General features: G+C 32.4%; 1 protein-coding gene across 6 annotated transcripts in view; it reads right to left on the bottom strand.

Moving 5' to 3' along the window:
• VPS13A (vacuolar protein sorting 13 homolog A) overlaps window positions 1–22,839 on the bottom strand; it is a 215,167-nt gene that overhangs the window by 141,191 nt on the left and 51,137 nt on the right. For all 6 annotated transcript variants that reach the window (XR_013814532.1, XR_013814533.1, XR_013814534.1 and 3 more), the window contains exons 10-23: window positions 22,728–22,785; window positions 21,763–21,890; window positions 21,199–21,305; window positions 19,566–19,737; window positions 17,851–17,913; window positions 17,231–17,363; window positions 16,349–16,443; window positions 15,896–16,038; window positions 14,011–14,200; window positions 13,808–13,922; window positions 12,362–12,498; window positions 8,648–8,780; window positions 5,985–6,102; window positions 2,321–2,459 (exon numbers count right to left, since the gene is read on the bottom strand). Coding sequence is in view for 3 of the 6 variants with exons in the window: in XM_079790912.1 (XP_079647038.1) it covers window positions 2,321–2,459; window positions 5,985–6,102; window positions 8,648–8,780; window positions 12,362–12,498; window positions 13,808–13,922; window positions 14,011–14,200; window positions 15,896–16,038; window positions 16,349–16,443; window positions 17,231–17,363; window positions 17,851–17,913; window positions 19,566–19,737; window positions 21,199–21,305; window positions 21,763–21,890; window positions 22,728–22,785 (1,731 nt within the window). In the remaining 3 variants the exon portion in view is untranslated. The remainder of the gene's footprint in view (window positions 1–2,320; window positions 2,460–5,984; window positions 6,103–8,647; window positions 8,781–12,361; window positions 12,499–13,807; window positions 13,923–14,010; window positions 14,201–15,895; window positions 16,039–16,348; window positions 16,444–17,230; window positions 17,364–17,850; window positions 17,914–19,565; window positions 19,738–21,198; window positions 21,306–21,762; window positions 21,891–22,727; window positions 22,786–22,839) is intronic.

Here is a 22,839-nt window from a genome sequence, read left to right on the forward strand (position 1 = left end):
ACAAATAAAATAGTGAGGTCACAATAAGTAGAAAATATCAATAAGAAGATAGGAACTATAAAAAGAAACCAAACAAAAATTCTAGATCTGAAAAGTACAATAACTAAAAAAATGCATTAGAGAATTTCAGTAAGATATTTGAGCTAGTAGAAGAAAGAATCAGAAAATTAAGATAGGTCAATCAAAATTGACAGGAAGGAATAAAGAAAAGTGAACAAGCCTATGAGACCGTGGAGTAAATATATACATTATGAAAATCCCAGCAGAACAGAAATGGGACAGAAGAAAAAGTCTTCAAAAATAATAGTCAAAAAATAACAGCCAAATATGATAAAACACATGAATCTAAAAAAAACAAACAAGTTTACTAAAATCAAAGTAACATACACTCAAACAGACCCATACCAAAACATAATCAGTTAAATGACACTCAAAGAGGGAAGAAGCCAGTCTCCTTGTACTAGGTATCATTAAATTAACAGATTTCTCATCAGAAACCAGGATGGACAAAAAGTAATAGAATGACAATTAAAGGACTTTTTGACCATATGTTAGGCAAAGGTTTCAGATGAGATAAAAAGCTTCGTCCATTAAAAATATATATATTGTATAAATTAAGTTTCATCAAATTTAAAACCTCTGCTCTTAAGAAGAGATTTATAACCTCTTAAAAAAATAAGCTCAGCAACAGACTATGAAAAAATATAGCAACACACTAAAGTGTTTAGGGTAATGGTACAACATATCAGTAACTTACTCTCAAATGGTTTGAGAAAAAAACTTCTTTACACTACTTTTACAACATTTCTATAAGTTTGAAATTATTTTAAAGAAAAATGTTAAACGTAAAAAAATCAGAATGTTAAAAAGACAAAAAAGCAAATGGATATTTTCTTTTTGAAATTCATGTGTAAGAAGAAGTAAGGCATATAATATAAAACCCAGAAATCATGAAGGAAAAATCTAATAACTTTGACTATATAAAATATAAAAAGTTTGGCATGGCAAAAATAAATGTATCAGATTTTAAAAAATAACACACTTTTTAAAAAGTGCTAATTTCCTTAGCTAGAAAACCATAACTCAACAAAAGACACAAACAGCTGTTTTCAAAAATAGAAATTCTTATACCCAATATACTTATGAAAATAGGTTCCATATTATTTATAAAGAAATGTGAATCAAAACCACAAGATAACATTTTTTAATTTAACGGAATTTAACATTTGTTAATAGTTAAGATTAATGAGAATGGATAAACATTTACTATTTACTATTGGTGGGACTATAAATAATTACTCAAATTAGAAAAGAAATTTGGCAAAGTTCATAACATTATAAAATTTATAGTTTTTTACTCAACAATTCTACTTCTAGGAATTTATATAGTAATTAAAAATATACCCAAAAATATGTACAAGGAAGTTCAAAACCATTATTTTTATAACTATGAACACTCATAACAATACGAATGCCCATCAAAATGGGATTATGTTAGTAAAAGGATAGTATACTCACATAATTCAATACTAAAGGCTGGGGCAAAAGTAGGTTCATATGGTATTCCAAAATAAACTCTGTGCTCACAACTGTAAGTCTACTTTTGCCCCATCCTGTATATCACAATAAAAAAGAGTAAGGTAGATCTGTGCTAACATGAAAATATATTTAAGATGTGTAACATAGATAATTATGGTTAAAAAATACAGATTCAGAACAGTAAGTGTATTCCCACTTTCGTAAATTTTAAGAGCACAATATATATACCGTATTTTCTGGCATATAAAACGACTGGGCGTATAAGATTTTCCTGGGTTAAAAAGTCGTCTTATATGCCGGAAAATACGGTACCTTATAATTCTTTTGATGTATGTATTGAGACCATATTATCAGCAACATGTACTGTATTTTCCAGCGTATAAGATGACTTTTTAACTCAGGAAAATCTTATACGCCCAGTCGTCTTATATGCCGGAAAATACGGTACTTGTATGCACACATACACACAGGTGCATATGTTTGTATGTGTGTGTACTAGCATATGCCATAAACATTTTAAGAAAACTAGACATGCAGTGGTTAATAGTGTTATCACTGAGGAGAAAAATTAAAGGCTGGAAAAGTGAAGATAGGTAGACATCACTTTTCTTTACGATATGTATCTTTTACTTCATCATTTGCTCTTTTAAAATGTAGTAATTTTTAAAGGTCTATTCATAATTAATTGAGTTATTTTTACCCTAAATTTCTGTGGCTATTAAAATACTATTTGTGAATTCTTTTTAATTTTTGCTTTTGTTAATTTTGTAAATAACATTACCTGAAATGGCTTGACAGGGGCATGTACTTCAGTTGCAGGTGTGGGTTTTGGAATGCTTTCAATCAATTCCAAAATTCCTTGCAGTTTTTTATCTGAGATTCGCAAAGAAATCAGTGGTAACTTTCCAAAAATCTTGAATCTATTTCAAAAAGAGAGGAATCACTATAAAGCAATTTTCATTCCGATTTAAGTGAATTAATTAAAAAGATGACTATTTCCCTTAAGTTATCTAAAAATAATCAAATGTGATTTTACCACTAAAAATTATCCACAGTCCATGGACAAACTATCCCATAATCTCCACTCAAATTTACATTTGACATTACTGACCAGTCTCATTAGATAAAATAATCTCATTATTTTTCAGAAGCTTATTTTTTAATGTTATTATGTTTATTATCTCTTTACTATTTGCCAAGGACAGTTATCAATGACTATTTATCAAGCGTTAATTACATGATAGGCATTAAGGAAAGCACTTCATATGCATTATGCTAAATAGTCTCACAATGCAAGAGGGAGTCAACTTATTTCTGTTCCCTATTTCTTATAAGTTCCCATATGTACATAGTTCCTATCAGGAAACTAAGGCTTTAGCAAGTTCAAATAACTTGTCCAAGAGATTATATATCTAAAACCAATTTTAAAAATCTGACCTGACTGAAAAGGAAAAATTACATGATCATATAAATGTGACAAAATCCAACATACATTCATAATAAAAGAAAAAGAACTCTCAGTCAACTAGACTAAAGGAGAACTTCCTCAACTTGAAAAACCTACAGTTAACATTATACTTAGTAGTGAAGAAACTCAATGTTTTCCAACTAAGATTAGGTATAAAGCAAAAATATCCCTCTCATCACTCCTTTTCAAGATGGTACTGAAAGACCTAGCCAATGCAATAAGGCAAGAAAAGGAAATAAAAGCCATATAGATTGGAAAAGAAAACATAAAACTGTCTTTGTTCAATGATGAAATGTGGTCTATGTATAAAAACAAAATAATAAAACAAAAGCAAAATTAAATAAAACAAAAAACTGGAACTAAGAGCCGTTATTGTAAGGTTGCAAGAAACAAAGTTAACACACAATAGTCAATCCCTTTCCTATAAACCAACAACAAAAAAGTGGAATTTGAAATTAAAAACACAATATTATTTATATTAGTACCCCCTAAAAGAAATACTTAGGTACAAATCTAACAAAATATATACAAGATCTACATGAGAAAAACTGCAAAACTCTGAAGAATTAAATCAAAGAACTACATAAATACAGACATTCCATTTTCATGAGTAGGAAGACTCAAGATTGTTAAAATGTCAGTTCTTCCCAAATTGATCTATAGATTCAATGCAATTAAGAACAAAATCCCAGCAACTTATTTAATAAATATTAACAAAATAATTCTAAAATTTGTATGAAGAGGCAAAAGAACAAAATAGCGAACATAATATTAGAGGAAAAGAACAAGGTTGGAAGACTGATACTCCTGACTTCAAGACTTACTATAAAGCTACAGTAAATAAGACACTGATACTGGTGGAAGAATAAACAAATAGATCAATCAGCCAGAATAGAGGACCCTGGAAAAGAACTCCATAAATACAGTCAACTAATCTTGGACCAGGCTCCAAACACAATACAATGGAGCAAAGACATTCACTTCAACAAATGGTGGTGGACACCTACATGCAAGAAAAATGAATCTAGACAACAGACCTTAACCCTTCAAAAACTCAAAATGGATCACAGACCTAAATGTAAAACAAAAAACGATAGAACTCCAAAAGATAAATCAATAAAATCTATATGACTTTAGTCATGGCCATGACCTCTTTTTATACAAAGGCACAATTCATGAAAATATAAAGATTGATAAGCTGGACCTCATTAAAATTAAAACTTCTGCTCTACAAGAGACAATGAGATACCACAAGGCACTTATTAGAATGACCAAAATCTGGAATACTGATAATACCAAATAATGGTAATGGTGTGGAACAGCAGGAACTCTCATTCGTTGCTGTTGAAAATGCAAAAAGGGGCAGCCACTTTGGAAGAAGTTTGGTGGCTTCTCACAGAAGTAAACATTATTTAAGAATAGATCCAGCTTCTGAGCTCCTTGGTATATACCCAAAGGAGTTGAAACTTATGTCCCCACAAAAACCAGCACACAACTCTTTATAACATCTTAACTCATAATTTTATATGAATGAAGCTTATCCACATAAACTTTATATTCCAACTGTATAGTCAAAACCTGGAAGCAACCAAGATGTCTGTCAGTAGGTGACTGGATAAACTATGGTACATCAGACAATTGGAATATTATTCAGAACTAAAAAGAAATGAGCTATGAAGTCACGAGAAGACATGGAAGAACTTTAAATGCATGTTACTAAGTGAAAGATGCCAATCAGAAAAGGCAACATATTGGCCTTAGCTGGTTTGGCTCAGTTGGTAAAGTGTCAGCCTGTGGACTGAAGGGTCCCAGGTTCAATTCCAGTCAAGGGCACATGCCGGGTTGCGGGCTCGATCCCCAATAGGGGGCATGCAGGAGGCAGCCGATTCATGATTCTCTCTCATCATTTATGTTTCTATCTCTCTCTCCCTCCTCCTTCCTCTCTGAAATCAATAAAAATATATTTTTTAAAAAGGCAACATATTGTGTGACTCCAACTACAGAAAATTCTGGAAAAGGAAAAACTATGGACACAGTAAAATAGTGTCTGCCAGGGCTTAAGGATGGCAGAAGAATAAACAGGTGGATCATAAAAGATTTTTAGGACAGTGAAAATACTCTATGTGATGCACTCTATATGACACCAAAAAGATGAATACATATCTTTAGGCATGTGTCCAAACCCATAGGATGTACCTTAAGAGTGAACTGCAGTGTAAACTATGGACATGGAGTGATTATGATATGTTACTGTAGGTTCATCAACTGTAACAAATGTACCACTCTGGTGGAGGATGTTGTTGATAGGGGAAGCTATGTATAGGTGGATGCAGCGGGTATATGTGAGATCTCTGTATCTTCCTGTCAATTTTTCTGTGACCTTAGAACTGCTCTAAAATAAAGTCTTTAAAAAATAACAATAATAAAAGAGACTGACTTCAAGCAGAGTAAATTTTCATCCACTGAACAATTTCTTAGCCCTGTACTTTTCCTAAAACTCACCTTTTTCAATTCACGCACATTGATTGCTAAGGTTATCATTCTAAAAATATATATGAATTCCTAAAGAAAATTATAAGCTTTCTTTTACTACTAACAGACTACATGTTTGTAATTAATTCCAAACAGACTAGTTTAACTTAGGGACATATTATGGAATAGTCTCATTAATGTACCTAAACTTTTCAGTTTCTTTAAATATGCCTGTACAACTTGAAGATGATGGGGAAGAAGGGAACATTAATGTTTAATATGTATATATTTCAGTTTGTGAAAATAAAGTTCTAGAGATGGATAGTGGTGAAGGTTGCACAACAATATGAATTACTTAATGTCAATGAATTATACAATTAAAAATGGTAAATTTTATGTTATTTATATTTTACCACACACACACAAAGAATCAATGAAATATGGTATTGCCTTAGCTACAGAATTACTGAGAAAATCTATTACACATGAAACAGATAATACATACTTAGGCATCCTTATATCCATGAAAACCATGGCCTTAGAGAATTCCACATTGAAGTGCAAAGGTACCAAAACATGCTGTGTAGACACATTGAGTTTTCGTGCTTCTTTCCAATTATCACCTAATTATAGAAAACAGTACATTTAACACATGTGTAATTTGAAAGACACTAAACTTAAAATTATTTTTAATACTTCATAGTCACACACTGCATGATATGGATAATCTTTAATTCCACATGCCCAGATATACACACACAACAATTGGAAGGTAAATTCTTTCCCTTAAACATTTTATGTCTGCTGCTTCACAAGACTGTGTTTTAATAGGAAAAATGCTTATTAAAAACAACAACATAGTTTTAATCAAATCTACTGTGCATTCACTGGTAATCACTGTAACCAGATACCTTACCAAAAAACCCAACTTGGCTCTAAGGCAATAATGCCTAAAGTAGGAAGATCGCAGTTTTTCAGTATTAACTCACAAAAGCTGCCATTTATTCAAGAGTTATAACTGGTACTGTTCTAGGCAATGTTTAAACTTTCACTTAATTCTCACAATGATGTATAACCATCTCATATTAGAAAACTGAGACACAGAGGAATTTATAACTTGCTTATGGCCAAAAAGCTAGGGAGTGACAAAAGCTGAAATTTACATCCAGGTCTGGCAACATTCAGTGCAGTGTCACAAGCCTACATTTTCAATAAGGCAATGCTAAGTAACTGACAGTGTAGCCTTAGAACATTAGATAAAAATCATGGACTCAGACCCGGCTGGCATGGATCAGTGGTTAAGTGTTGTCCTATGAACCAGGAGATCACGGTTGGATTCTCCGTCAGGGCACATGCCCAGGTTGCGGGCTCAATCCCCAGTGTGGGGCATGCAGGAGGCAGTTGATCAATGATTCTCTCTCATCATTGATGTTTCTATCTCTCTCTCCCTCTCACTTCCTCTCTGAAATCAATAAAAAAATATATATATTTTTTTAAATCATGGATTCAAGTGCCCAAAATATTACTGGTAAGTGAAAGAAAAAACAGGATATAATACTACATGTCATGTTAAAAATGCATTCAAAATACTCCCACTCATAAGCAACACACAAGCATATTCCATATACTCATAGGTACATACATTGAAAAAAACAGCAAAAGAATATGAGGTGAAATACATTACATACAATATCTCATTTGAACCTAATAATTCCATAAGTCAGATAAAATCCTCAGTCAAGAAAAACCAAGTCAACAAAAGATTAGATTCTTGGAGATAGGTAATAAAATGGATTTTATGGCAATTTTTGAATTCTAAACATATTGAGATAAAAGACATATTTCTTCACTTCTCAATTTACAGGTAAAAAATAAGATATTCAGAGCCTTTATTTTAGTATTTATCAAAAGAATTTATGACAATTACAGAAAGTAACCTAATGTCAAAAAACTTTGCTCAAAAAAAGACTTATTTTTTTAAGAATAGTTAATGCTTCTCAAAAACATTCCAAGGAATTCCAATACTTTCCAGACAATAATGATGTATTTTAATTTTTTTCACAAGTATCACAATATCTTAAATATAAATATAAGCTAATGGGCTTCAAAAACTAGTGATCAAGATGTATCAAACATACCAAAATTTAGTAATTTATTTACTGAAAAAAATTTATGAATTTTCTATAAATAATTTACATGTGCCACCCCCTATACTCCTTTTACACCAACTGGAATACAATAAAAACAAAAACCAATTTCATTACCCTAAAGCAAATATAGTCAGACAAATAAAACAAAAATGTCCCAGTCCTATATAAACTAACATTTTTAATAACCATTACTTTGGGTTCTCTATTGCTTCTCCTTTCATTAGTTAGCTCAGTTAATTAAAATCTAACCATATATACACAGAGAGATCGCTAAAAACAGTCACCAATCCACCTTTGTTGAATTATCTGAATGTTTACTAACACCAAGGAATTCAAAATCAATATAACACAGTGGAAAAAGGGCTCAAATTCTCCGGGCTCTCTCACTATTCTTTAGTGGCTCCTGACAAGTGAATTTCTGGCTCTGTTGACTAGGTCTCCATTAGAGACTCCTGATTAGTACAACAGAATGAATGGGGTAATTTATGCTTAAGATAGGGATCCTCCTCCATCTTGCAGTAGCTATTTATGGCTGGGGATGCCTAGGCTGATTGCATCCACCCTTGAGCAGTTTCTTCTGATTATCCCACTGTGTAATACAAATGTTTTTAAAAATGTGTCAATGTTTTCTAATCTTATGCAAATGTTGGAGAACACTGGTCTAGATCAGGATTTGTCAATATCAGCACTACTGGAATTTGGACCAAATTTAGTCTTTGTTGACAGTTCCTTCCTCTACATTCTATGTTTACTAGCATCCCTAACCTTCATCCACTAAATACTAGTGGTGCCCCAACTATCCAAGTGTTACGATCAAAAATGTCTCCAGACACTGACAGTATCTTTGGTGAGGTAAAATCACTCCCAGTTTCGGTATTACTCTTATCTACTATGTAATTCTAATTAAAAAATATGGAAGCTCTAACATATTTAGAATGAAGGTCTTCGGAGAAACTGTCTAAACACCTAATTAATCACCGCAGCAAAATGAACAATACATAATGTACTATATACTTACCAACTCTGCTGTAAAGCAGCTGAATGCTTGTAAGGTGAATATCAAAGGAATCATAAGCTCTACGCATTATCTCTTCAAGTCTGGCCCCACCTTGCTTCATATCTGGTAATTGTGAACGACTTTTACTTGTCACCTTGAAGTTAATTTTAATAGTTTAGACTATGCAAAATACTCCAAAATGAAAAGATAAGGTTTTTATCTTTCAGAATATAAAAAGCTAACTGGAGAGGATAAACTCACAAGCTGACATATAAGGCTATTAGAAATGTCTTTAGCCAAGGCCGGTGTGCTCAGTGGGTAGAGTGTTGGTCCACCCACTGAAGGATCACAGATTTGATTCCCCGTCAAGGGCACATAATACCTGGTTTGCAGGTTGGAACCCAGCCCCAGTTGGAGCACCTGCGGGAGGCAACCAGTGGATGTCAACTCTCTCTCACGTCAATGTTCCTCTCTCTCTCTTCCCCACTCCCCCCTCCTCTCTCCCTCACTTCTGCTCTCTCTAAAAATCAATGAAAAAAATATCTTGGGTGAGAATTAATGAAACAAAAAAATAATCTTTACCCATGACACGTGTAAGGAGAAGGTTAGATATACTGTAAAATGAATTTTAATATATTGTTATATTTCCTAATTCTTTATATTAAAAGAAGGGAACCAAGTTAGTCCTGGAGAATAATACATCTAAATTATTTTAAAATCTGATAAGAAACCTTTTTATTAAAAAGAAAAAGGATTATAAAACATTTCTTTGGCATGATGACAGGTATTTAAATAGTTTTATAATAAGAATTAAAAGTCCAGGATTAAATATTAGGACAGCTAAATTTTATTGCCAACTCTGCCATTTATGTGACCCGAGGCAAGTTATAATTGTATCTTATTTGTATCTCCCCTTTATTGATGTACTATGCACACTACTTTTCTTTTTTCACATAAATATCCTGGAAATCACTCCAGAGCAGTATATCAAGATCTTACTTGTATATACACTGGTATATACACACATAAATATGTATATAGGTTTTTAAATAAATTTATATACATACTAGAGGCCCAGTGCACGAAATTCGTGCACTGGGGGTGGGGGGTCCCTCAGCCCAAACTGCCCCCTCTCACATACTGGGAGTCCTCAGGGGATGTCCTACTGATGGCTTAGGCCCAATCCCCACGGGAAGCAGGCCTAAGCCGCAGTCTGGCCTCCCTTTGTAGGAGGCAACCGGGCTGATCAGGGGAAGGCACCAGCCCCATCACCCCGCTGCTGCAGCCAATGTCAGTCACCACAGCCACCAAGGTGTTTTCATCAACACGACTCCAGTCCCTTCACCAAGAAAAAAATGACAACTTTCTTTAGGCATTTTCAAGATGTGTCTTTCAGAGGATATGCATTTCTTTCTTTCTTTCTTTTTTTTATCCTCGCCTAAGGATATGTTTCCACTTTTAGAGAATGTGGAAGAGAAAGGGAAAGACAGAGAGAAACATCAAAGTGAGAGAAACACTTTGATTGGTTGCCTCCTGCATGAGCCCTGATCTGGGCCCCGGCCAGGGAGGAGCCTGCAACCTAGGTACATGCCCTTCACCAGAATCAACCCAGACCCTGCTGTGGGCAGGCCGAGGCTCTATCCACTAAGTCAAACCGGCTAGGGCAGGATATGACATTTCTTAGCCCTCCAGCAGCGGACCTTCATTTTTTTCTCCAGAAGTGTGGTGGAAAAATCCTAGATCACCTTTTTGGATTCTTATTACCCAAGTTACTAAGAATATTACCAGTGGCATACAGGAAGCTTAGCCAATGTGCAGTCAGAAAAGGTGTTTCCTCTATAGTTCACACCAATCACTGGCTGGGCCCTGCCCAGGCCTAAAGCCTCTGGCCAAAGCTTTAGGCCTGGGAAGGGGACCTCCAGCTCCCTGTGATCGCAGACACCGCCCATTGGGCAGGGGACCCCAGCTCCCTGCAATCCACCACAGGAGCAGATCCCCTCGCAGGAGCGAACCCCCAGTTGCCTGCGATCCATCACAGGCTCCCGGGTGGTGCGCAAGGCCGGACCCCAGCCTCCCTGCGATGGATCGCAGGAGCCGACCCCCAGTTGCCTGCGATCCTGGTGGGTGTGGCTTGTGGGTGTAGTGGAGTGATGGTTAATTTGCATATTACTCTTTTATTAGGTAGGATAGATTTTATATAGCTCATGTGTACACAATCAAATTATCTCTTTGAAAGCAAAAGATTAAGCAAATTGCCTAAGATCACAAAACAAGATTAATACCCTTACACCTGACCTTATGCTCGCTCAACTATACCAGATTGCCTTGAACCAATTCCATAACCACATTAAAATATGAATAATTAGCTGTATAAATATTATAACTGTAAATTCAGCAGTTGTCTATATAATTATCAACTGAAAAATAAAACATAGAAAAATGGAGAATGTCAAGAAAAGGCACATATTTGTTAGAAAGCCAGAATGAGCATTCTAATATTATCCATCCCTCTTGGGTCTTTAAATAGTTACAGCTATTCCTCTACATTTAATGATATAGAGCAGTGCTATCCAATAGAACTTTCTACAATGATGAATTTGTTCTCCATCTGTGCTGTTCAATACAGTAGCTATTAGCCACTTGTGACTATTAAACCCTTGAATGTGGCTAATGTGACTAAGACACTAAATTTTTATCTTACTTTATTTTAATCAACTTAATCAACTGTAAATAGTCAGTGGGTACTATATAAACCAGAGGTGGGGAACATCCGGCCCGCTGGCCACATAAGGCCCATGAAATCATATGATCCAGCCCTGTCAAGGCATTAGGGGTGACTTAATTGAATATTTGATCAAATATAGCAGGCCAATTTTAAGTTGATAATTTTGTATGGCCCACAAATTATGTTATAAATATACAAATGGCTCTTGGCAAAAAAAAAAAAGAAAAAGGTTCCCATCCCTGAACAGTGCAAATCTGGAAATATGAAAAAAAAAAAAGTATTCTCTATTCAAAACTCAGGAAGGCCCAGCCTGTGTGGATCAGTGGTTGAGCATGATCCTATGCACCAGGAGATTGCAGGTTCGATTCCAGGTCAGGACACATGCCCAGACTGCAGAATTGATCCCCAGTATGGGGCATGCAGGAGGCAACCAATCAATGTTTCTCATCGACGTTTCTCTCTCTCTATTCCTCTCCTTTCCTCTCCCTAAAATCAATCAAAACATATTTAAAAAAACTACGGAAGAAAAATACACATAAGTGAATAGAGCTATGTAAATTAGGTAAATGCAAAACAACCATCTCTCAATTTAGGATTATTTAATAGAAATTGAAATATCAATATCTAAAGTTATACACACACAAAAATTCAGAAGGACGAAGATATATGTGATTACTTCCAGAACTCCCTCATACTCTATATATTGTAATTAATCTAGTAATAAACTTAAATTGAAAAGGAAATCAACTCCTTAAGCATTACTCTCAAATTCTACATATAATTGTAATTCTTTGGTTCACCTCTGACCTGCAGAGTTCAACTGATCATTTTGCTTTTTGAAATGTAGGAAAACTACCTAATTAAATGAAATCACTTTATTCACCAGAAAAGATTTCTCATAAGTCTAAAAACCAATATACCAAATAAAACTTACTTAAAAAATAAAACATATTTTAAACAAAGAAATACCTTAAGTACCATATTCCAATATAAATATTATTAGTATATACCTTTAAATGACCAAGATCCAAAAGAAGCAGATTTGATGTAGGGCTAAAAATTCCATCTTGTGGGATAATAACATATGAAGCTTTCAAATTAATTCTGAGATCAAGAACTTTCTGTGTTTCAATAATATACAGTAGACCTGCAGAAAATTTAAATCTTCACAATGAATATTTTTCACAAATTACTCAAAAAAATTTTATTAAATGTATGAACTGATAGCACAATCTTAAAATAATGTGAAATAAGAATTCATTTTAAAATGACTGAGCAAATTATTTTCAATATCAAGTAAATGTTAGTTAATATGTACATTCTAATTAAACATAACTAAGTACAAAATTAAAATGATTCTTCAAATTAATGTTTTTAACCCCAAAAAATCAATTTAGGTAATATTCAGGAGATAATATATCTAAAAAATTAAGTTTTATGAAACATTTATTCATAACCCCTATCTATATAATTCTTTCCAAATCATGAACTTAATACAACTACATTTACCATACTGAACAATAATTCTTTATCCTTATGACATTACTGAGACATGAAAAAATCCTGGATAATTAAATCACCTTCAATAAAACCATATGTAAACCAGAAAAGGCAACAAAACAGAGTTCTTCATTCCTCAGGTATTTCATTCACTTGAGGTGTTTTATTCTAATAAATTCAATCCATTCACTTTCATGTAATTTATATACCAAACTAATCTATTTTATGGTCTCAAATCCAGCATTGGCTTTTAAATCTAAAATTATTATCAACTATCAAATTATAATGACCCCATGAGATGAAATTCTGTAAGCAGCAATACATCAATTTGAATCAATAAACAATGTTAATTTATAAAGTTTAGGACATCTGATATTCAAGAAGAAAGGTACCTTAATTCTCAAAGACAACAAAAACCAAACCCACACAATAACTATCATGAGGACCAGATATTTTTAACATGAATTCTGAGAAAATAAAAATGACAACAGCACACTAATAGGTAAAATTCTGAATAGCTGGATTGAAAAAATTTAAGTGATGTAGTTTATTTAATGTGTATAACCTTATGCTTCAATCAAAAGCATTTTGTTCAGAACAGGTAGTGGTTAGAAAACGTCACAAAAGAGCTGAAAGGCAAAGGGGCAGTAATTAAAACAAAAAGACCATTGCATGAAGCCCTATGATTTTATAAAAGAATTCAAAGGCCAGTTTCTGTCAAACACAATTTCAAAAATCCTAACAAAATTTTGTAATTAACTTGAATGTAGTTAATGGGTTTGACTTGAGTATAAGGAATAATTATTGTTATATCTGCATTTAAATGTAAGTACAAAATTAGTTTCAATTAAACTGTATCTAGTCTAGAAAGAAACTTAAGAAATACATTACTAAAATCAGCTTTAAATGCCTAAAAGTTTGGAACAGGATTCAATATTTAATACTGGTATTTTTACCTGTTGCTGTCTTATCACGAAATTCTTCAAGTTTTGTCAAAGTCGCTGAAGTGAGCTGTGCTAGATTTACCTCTTTTGGAGGTCTGAAGAATTCCACTATACTATTCACTGTTCTCTGGTAAAAATAAGTATCATTAAAATTAGGCACAAAATCAAACCAAATTGAAATATATTAAAATTTAGAAATTTAAAAAAATGCTTACTGCATCATATATTATTTCTAAAGGTTCAGCTTCTATGATACACCTTTGAGCAACAGTTTCATCTAATGGATTTGTCTCAAATGTAATCTGGAAAAGTGATGCAGTATTATCCAATGAGGACAGGAGGCGGGGTTTTGTTGAATTATCTGGTAGGCCAGTAACATGAAAGGAATCTATTTTGGTTTCAAATCTGCATGAAAAAAAAAAAAAGTATTAGCAATAGATATACTTTGTGCTTAAAAGACTACCATTAAAAATTAAAAGAAAACAATGAATGGGAAAAATTAATTGAAAATCTTTTATGTGATGAGACTTATATAAATAATATAAAAAGAACTCTTACAACTCAGTAATAAGACAATCTAATTTGAAAATGAGCAAAAGAACTTAATAGACATTTTTCCAAAAAAATATAGTGACTAAGCATATGAAAAGATGTTCAACTTCATTAGTAATCAGGGAAATGGAAATGCAAATCAAACAAATGAGAGACTAGTTTATACCCACGAAGATGGCTATAATCAAATGGAAAAATTAGTGTTGCCAATGATACAGATAAATTAAAGACCTAATACACTACTGGTAGTAATGGAAAAGTCTGGCAATTCCTCCAAAGGTTAAGCAGAGTTACCATATGAGACAATTCTACTCCTAGATATATACTCAAGATAATTTAAAACTTAATGACCACACAAAATATTGTCCGTGAATATTCATAGCAGCATTAGCATAATACCCAATAAATGAAAATAATCCATTACCCATCATCTGATGAATGGACAAACAAAATGTGGTATATCCATATACTGGAATATTATTAGGGATTAAAAATGAATGCAGCACTAACTCATGCTATACCATGGATGAACCTTGAAATACCATGGTAAGTGAAAGCAGACAGACAGAAAGGCCATATTACATGATTCTGTGCATATTAAATGCCCAAAACAAAGTCTTAGGAATAAGGTAAATTAGTTATTGCTGACACAAGGGAGGGGGGCAATGAGAGTGACAACTAATGAGTATTAGGGTTTCTTTTTTAGGGTGTAAAAATGTTCTGGAATTACCTGATAAACATAATGTAATGTGGCATACAGTGTCACAAACAAATGAATTGTACACTTTAAATAGATGAATTGTATATGTGAATTATATCTCAGTAAAGCTATTTTTTAAAATCTTTATTGTTGAAAGTATTACATGTTCCCCTTTTCCCCCACTGACCTATCCTAGCCCACTCCCGGCCCCCGACCCAAGGCCTTCACCACCCTATTGTCTGTGTTCCTGGTTGTTGTTTTAAATTAATCTTTATTGTTTAAAGTATTACAGATGTACCCTTCCCCCCACCCCCCAAGTAAAGCCATTTTTAAAAACAAAAGTGAAATACATTTCCAGATAAACACCAAACTATTAATGTTGTTTTTTCTTTGTATAGTGTGGCTTACTGAGATTTTTGTATTATTCTTTAGTGTCTTTCTATGTTTCCTGAGCATGCAGTGTTCTATTAATATGCATTATTTTAATAATTATAAAAATACAAAAGGATATATTAAGCCATAGTACTCTTTGGAAAATATGGTAAAATTGTAATCTATCTTCCAATTTCACAGTGAATTTTTTTCTTACAGATAAAAAATAATAGCCCAGCCAGCGTGGCTCAGTGATTGAGCGTCGACCTATGAACCAGGAGGTCATGGTTCAATTCTGGGTCTGGGCACATGCCCAGATTGCAGGCTCAATCCCCAGGATGGGGCATGCAGGAGGCAGCTGATAGATGATTCTCTCTCATCATTAATATTTCTATCACTCTCTCCCTCTCCCTTCCTGTTTGAAATAAATAAATAAAAATATTTTTTAAAAAAGATAAAAATGAATGAATACTTACTTCATGGCTTGTGCTCCTGGTCTTTGTACAACCCAAGTGCTAAATTCTTCTACAACAATATTTAATAGCTCACGTTTTCGTTGTTCTTCTCTTAGAACAATAGACATACTTTTCAAGTGCATGTACAACTTCATGGCTTCAAACTAGAGTATATTCAGATGAATGAAATTAAATACACACACACATATGTATATCAAACACTCTTATTCATATCCTATTCACATAATTTATTCTTTCCAAAAACCAGAAAACAATTTAAAAGCAACCCTTATATCTTAAAGAATCACCCCGTAATACTACAAAGTATGGCACAATATTTATCCATACCTTGGAAATTAAAGTAAAAACAATATTTACAGACCCAGAAGAAAATCACAGAACAAATCAGTAACGTAATTCCTAAAGGATTAAAAACATCATTCAACAGTGAGATATAAGGCATGAAAACCTTACTGATTTTGGCAAGGTTGGGTCAACTGCTGTTTCACTATAGCCAATTGCTTCATAGAGTAAAGTTTTTTCTTCAGGTGTCAAGATTTCTTCAAGACCTACAAATTATAAACAAAGTGTTCTATGCTTTTAACTGATAACAAGATAAAACTAACCCATAATTTAGATGCCTTTAATTAAATGTAAATTTTACTCTCTTTTGATAATACTTTTAAGAAATTATAATCACAATGTTAGAATGGCACTGGCAATTTTAGAAGGATTATTCTCCAAAAATATAAATTTATAAATACTGGTATCAACCAAGAGCTTACAAAATGGCTAACTGTATTTGGCACTGTGCTAGGCAACACACCTAGCACAAAAAGTAAGTAGTACAAGTATCATAATTTCCCCCCGTTTTATAATTAATAAAACTGAGATTCAAAGAGCTAAATAATTGACCAGAGCCACAGTGCTAATAAGTGATAGATTCAGTAAGTAAACCTAAGCCCCTAAGACTCCAAAGCTTTAATCTTAAGCATTTGGTTAGGAAAATCTTTACAAGAAATCATTTAAATAAAAATTTACAATGGTTTATACACTTTTGAAATCTTTATTTATCTGTTATTGTGCTATATGCATTTACCAAATCCCCTGGGCATAAAACTCTTTTGTGAACACTAGTAAAATAATAAAATTACTTAATTTTTACTTGTCATATATTTACAATGTTTTAATAGTAATTTTATTGATAACAAGAATAAAGTATATATTATATGCATATATACTTACAATATTTATTTAATTAGAGAATTTTCTGCAAAACAATTTTCATACCTGATGATTAGCTACATTACTATATCTGATGATTAACTGCACCACTAAAAAATAAAATGAACATACTTCCAGGTTTAACATCGGGCTGTTGTTCTTTAGTTTTTGGTTCTGACCAAGTCCACAACCAGTTAAACCATCCTTTATTTTCCTCTGAATCTTTTGTTCCTTCTTTGTATATCCTGTATCCAGCTTTTTTTACCTAAAATATATAAATTTTCAAATAAATGACAAATTATCCTTTATTTAACAATCTAAAGAACTATAAGCCTAACATTTCCAAAAGTTGTTTACTTGAGTAAATAAATGTAAACATTATACAAACTGACAACAGAATAAAGTAACTGCAATATTAGCCAAACATAAGAATTTAGTATTACAAGGCAGTTAATCCCACTGTCTTACATGGAAAGGTAATTTTAAAAAAATCAAATTGGCTTTTCATCTTCACATTTACTCTGAGTATAAATCCAATAACCTACAAAGAATATTTTTCCAACAGAATCTGATTTAAATGGATGCGGCAAAACATTAAATCGAATTTTCTTATAATAAACACAAAAAAGCAAATTTGAACCCATTTTAGGAAACAGTATATTACAGCACAATACTAATAATATCACAGCACCTTTCAAATCTATATGGACTCTAGATTTGTTTTTACTAACTGAAAGATAATTTGGAATTACCTCAACTTCTGCCTGTTGTCTCACTATAGTTATATTAAATACATCCAGAGTCTTCTCCAACTCCTAAAAATATAAAGGAAATTGTGTTTACATAAACAATTATAAATAACTTTAGTATATATAAGCTGTCAAATTGCTGCACTAAAGATATGATAGAAAGCAGAAAACAGATCACCCATCAACATAATATTCCTGGTTAAATTCTGAGAAACAATGTCAGCTTGGAAATTAGTAATGATGAAAAACTTTCTGAACAAAGAAATCTTACATCATGTATATGAGTTACAACTCTATAAGATTTACAGACACATACTAAAAGATACCAAACATGCACTGTTTAAAATGATTTTTATCTGGGTTTTAACTATAGGTAAGGGTAAACACAGTGTCACTGTCAACTAAAAATACAATTTATAAAACCTTCATATAATGTGCACAGTTCCTATGCCATCATCAAGATGCTCCAAGTAGATCTAGACACACTTAAAACTTGTTTTTAAATTTTACACTTTCAAAGCTGTTATGGCTATTAAAATAAGTTGATAAAAGCTAAATCTCTCATCACATCTTCATACATTATTTCCATGATTACATTTGGGAGTTTCACGTGCAAAGCACTTTTTCTCCTAAAGACAAGCAACCATGGCCCACCATTATCTAGAAAATAACTTAGGGTGCTACTGTCCAGCAGACTTGGAGGATTGAGGTTAAGGTAAAAATGGCTTAAGTATGGAAATCTGTAACCAACCCTCTAAAAATTAAGCATTTATATTAGCCTAGGTCTTAAGAAAGTCTCCTACCTCAAAAACAAAAATAAAACTCAATATTTAGAAGTTACAAATTGGAAATTGGCCTGGATCAGAACAGTTACATTAATTTCAAGAAGTTAACTCCTCTTACTGTCCTTAAGCTGTACTTCATCCATCTGTAAAATAGTCCCTTCTAGAATATACCACTATAATGCTAAAAGATAAGGTCACTAATATTTAGAGAACTCTCAAGATAAATAATTAAAGGTAAAGTTGCTGATAAAGACTAGAAATGCCACAGGAATTAAAAGAAAAAGAGCTCTATCTGGGCAGAAAATTCAGGAAAGTTCATATAAGAGATGGGACTGAGGCAGAACTTGAGGGATAAGTAAAACTGGAATAAGCAGAGATGAGGAAAGGCAAATGAAATATATGAGTACAGACTTGGCTGTAAGCATAAGCAAAATGTATAGAAGATAGGAAACTGTATTTGATTAATGCACAGTTAGATGGTTTACACAGGGGAAATGCAGTGGTGACATAATGTAAGGCTTAGGAAACAACACAGAGAACTTGGAATCAATATACAAAAACTTTTTAGCCTTTGAGGTTAAAAATGTCTTAATAATTTAAGGCTTTAAGTTATTATTTGCATGAACCCAAATCTCTCCAGATTCAGAATAATCTCATCTTCCAAAAGCTCCCAGGAGAATAACACCAAAGCTTGTATCACCCAAATGAGTTTAAAGAGGATAAGAAAAACATCTAAGTAAAAGAGAGACAGAGAATGGTTTTTGAGGTAGGAGACTTTCTCAAGACCTAGGCTAATATAAATGCTTAATTTTTAGAGGCCTTTAGGTTGATTACAGATTTCCACAATTAGAACAAATAATTAGGAAGTGTTAGTCCCAAAAGTCTTAGAAGTTATAAGGCACAAAATATTCAACTATTTTTCAAAATGCTAACCTCCAAACAGCTGAGAAGTTCAACAGCTGGCTTCTTATTTATTAGTTTTTTCTTATAGAGTTCTTTATATTGCTTCATTTGTTGCCGATGATCGCTAATATGTTTCCATGACCACATCCGTAAGTGGGGGCAAACATTTACTTCAAGAATACCATGTATAGCATAAGCCCACCTAGTTAAAAAAACAAAAACAAAAACCCTACACTTAACACCCTCAAACCAACAGTATGAAATATAATTGATATTGCTTCTACTCTAACATACATAACTATCATTCAAAGAATATGAAAATGGTATATAATTTGAGCACCTGCTTTTTCCCATATTTGTTTTTATAGTAATTAATATTATCTTTCCTAAGTGAAAATAAGCAAAATCCTTAAATTTTGTTGCAATAAATATAGGTCTTCAGAAAAAGTATTTAAGTATTAATGGGAAAACAGCACTTTAGTCTCATGAATAATAATTAAAATAGTCAACTGAAAGAATAATTGCAATATCTAGAAACTATGCAAGAGCTTAATAACTGGAATGACAATACTTTGAATTTCAAAAAGGGGTAGTACTTTATATACGCCCATAACCTTTACAGGTTTAATAACATGCTTCATGTGTATAATACAAAAATTTGAAACTTTTAAAGAAGACAATGCTAGACAAAAAATTGGAATATGGTTCAATAATTCAAAAAATACAGTGAATAAATGTTATTCTAGTACTCCAGTTATAAATTCCATTATAAAGAATCCCTTAACCCTTTGCACTTGCTTGCTTTTTTCTCGATTCCTGCTACCGATGCTAACCGTGTCGAGTCACACTCGACATCCGAGTGCAAAAGGTTAAGTAATTTCTAATTGCAAATCAAACTATAGTTTGTGTCAGCCTTTAGAGTATCTTAAAAAAGTCAAGAAATTCACTTTTATGCTATATTTTTAAAATCTTAAAAAAAGTTTTAGTTTGAGCAAATCCACTTATGGAAATTTACCTGAAGAAAATGAAAAGACTACATCAAAAAGATATATGCATCCCCATATTCACTGCCACATTATCTACAATAGCCAAGACATGAAGACAACCTAAGTATCCACTGATGAAAGAATGAATAAAGAAAATGTGGTAATATATATACAATAATGGAATATCATGTAGCCATAAAAAAAGTCTTGCCACTTATGACAACATGAATGAACCCTGAGTACATTATGCTAAGTGAAGTGAGTAAAAAAGAGACAAATAATATATGATTTCACTTATATATAGAATCTTTAGGGGACAGGAAATGAGCTCATAGGTATAGAAAATAGATTGGTGGTTGCCAGAAGCAGGAGTTTGGGGTGAGCAAAATGGGTTGAAGGGGGTCAACAGTTACAAACTTTCAGTTATAAAATAAATAAGGCATGGGAATATGATGTACAGCATGGCGACTAAAATTAATAATATTGCACTGAATATTTAAAAGTTGCTAAGAGAGTAGATTAAATTTTAAAGTTCTTATCACAAGAAAAATTTTGTAGCTCTATATGGTAGGAATGGTAACTAATGGTGATAATTTGAATCATTATGTTGTACACCTGAAACTAATATAACATTGTATATCAATTATACTTCAATTTAAAAATTTAAGACATTTTACCATTCTCTGGCATGGCCGTGAACAGGTACATCAGGTTTGAATTTCCTATATGGCAGATTTTGCGTCATCATATCAACTGATTCAAGAAGCTCCATAAGACTGAAATACTGAAAGATGAAAAACATAAAGCTCTTACATGTTTCAGATGTTTTCCAATTATTGAAGCTAAGTTAAACTTTTTAAAGGAAATTTTACCATGTAACTATGAATATTTTAAAAACATGAATAAATTGACAAATAAAAGGGAACCAGAAGCATAAATATCAAATACATGCAACAGACTGGCCTTTGCCCCAAGGGGAGGGCGGTGGGGATGACTGGACAAAGAAGGTGAAGGTAATAGCTAAAGAACACATATGCATACCCCACGGACACAGACAATAATTTGGTAAAGGCCAAGGAAGGGATAGGCATGGAAGGATAGAGGGGGGGAAAGGAGTAATGTCAACATTAAAAAATTTTTAACAAAAAAAAAAAAATTAAAAAAAGAAAAACATTTAAAATTTTAGTTCTATTTTTATCAAACTATAACTCACAATTTAAAATACCATTTAAAAAAATCACCTGTGGTTTATTAAATTCAATCGCTATGTCATGTAATTCAACATCCAGTTTTATCTTGGGGGCGGAAAAGTCAAAATCAGATCGGCGATTCATCTGAAGTTTGGCTTTAGCAGATATGGGGCGAAATACTGGAAAATAATATAAATTTTAATAAATTAAACTGAGTTACATTTCAAGAGTTTCATAGTACTAAAAGGATCAAGTTGAAAATACTGATTTTCATGTCTTATATATTCCTTTTACAGTTCCATATTTCCACAATGCTATGATTTGGTCAGATGAACTGTCATTTAATTGGTGAAAAAGTTTCTGTTATCTTTTTTCTGTCTATAATTCATATTGTTGTCTATAAGCCAAAAAAAGAAATAATTTCAGGAAGGATAGTCTATGGTTAACAACATTGTCAGCCAAGTTATCCATCACCAATCAATATTTATTGAGTGCCTTCAGGATAAAAGAAACAGCACTCTTTTTCACTGCATATTTTAATAACTTATTTCTGATTATTAAAACACTACATGTTCATTAAAAAAAATACTACACGTTCATTTCAGACTATTTAAAATTAAAAAAATAAAGAAAAAATTTAAGTACACATTTTTAAAATAGTAAGTTCACACTATAGACTGCAGCATCTAGCCTTATTAAATTGTATTTGCCATGTTAAAATGTCTTTAAAAATTATCATAACTATTATTAAATAGAGAACTCACAATTTATTAACAACTACTCTTATTGGACATTTTTCTTTCCTGGTTTTGATATATAACCAAAAGCTCCCCAACAATGAATGACATATATGTGTTTGCTTTTGCATTTATACATTTAATTACATGAGAAATTAATATGAAAAGCACAGTTATATCAACAATATTCATTTAAAATTTATTAATAAAATAAATTAATAAAATTTATTAATAAAATAAAATAAAAATTGCAATTTTTACTTTAGGAAACATACTTACCAAAATCATAACCTTCTGGAACAATATTTTCATCAACAATGCCATTCCTCAAGCTGTCCTTTTAAAAGATAAATTGTTTTTATTTATATTAATGACAATATACCTTTATCTG

This window comes from Cnephaeus nilssonii, assembly GCF_951640355.1.
Source record: "Cnephaeus nilssonii genome assembly, chromosome: 14".
Taxonomy (NCBI): Eukaryota; Metazoa; Chordata; class Mammalia; order Chiroptera; family Vespertilionidae; genus Cnephaeus; species Cnephaeus nilssonii.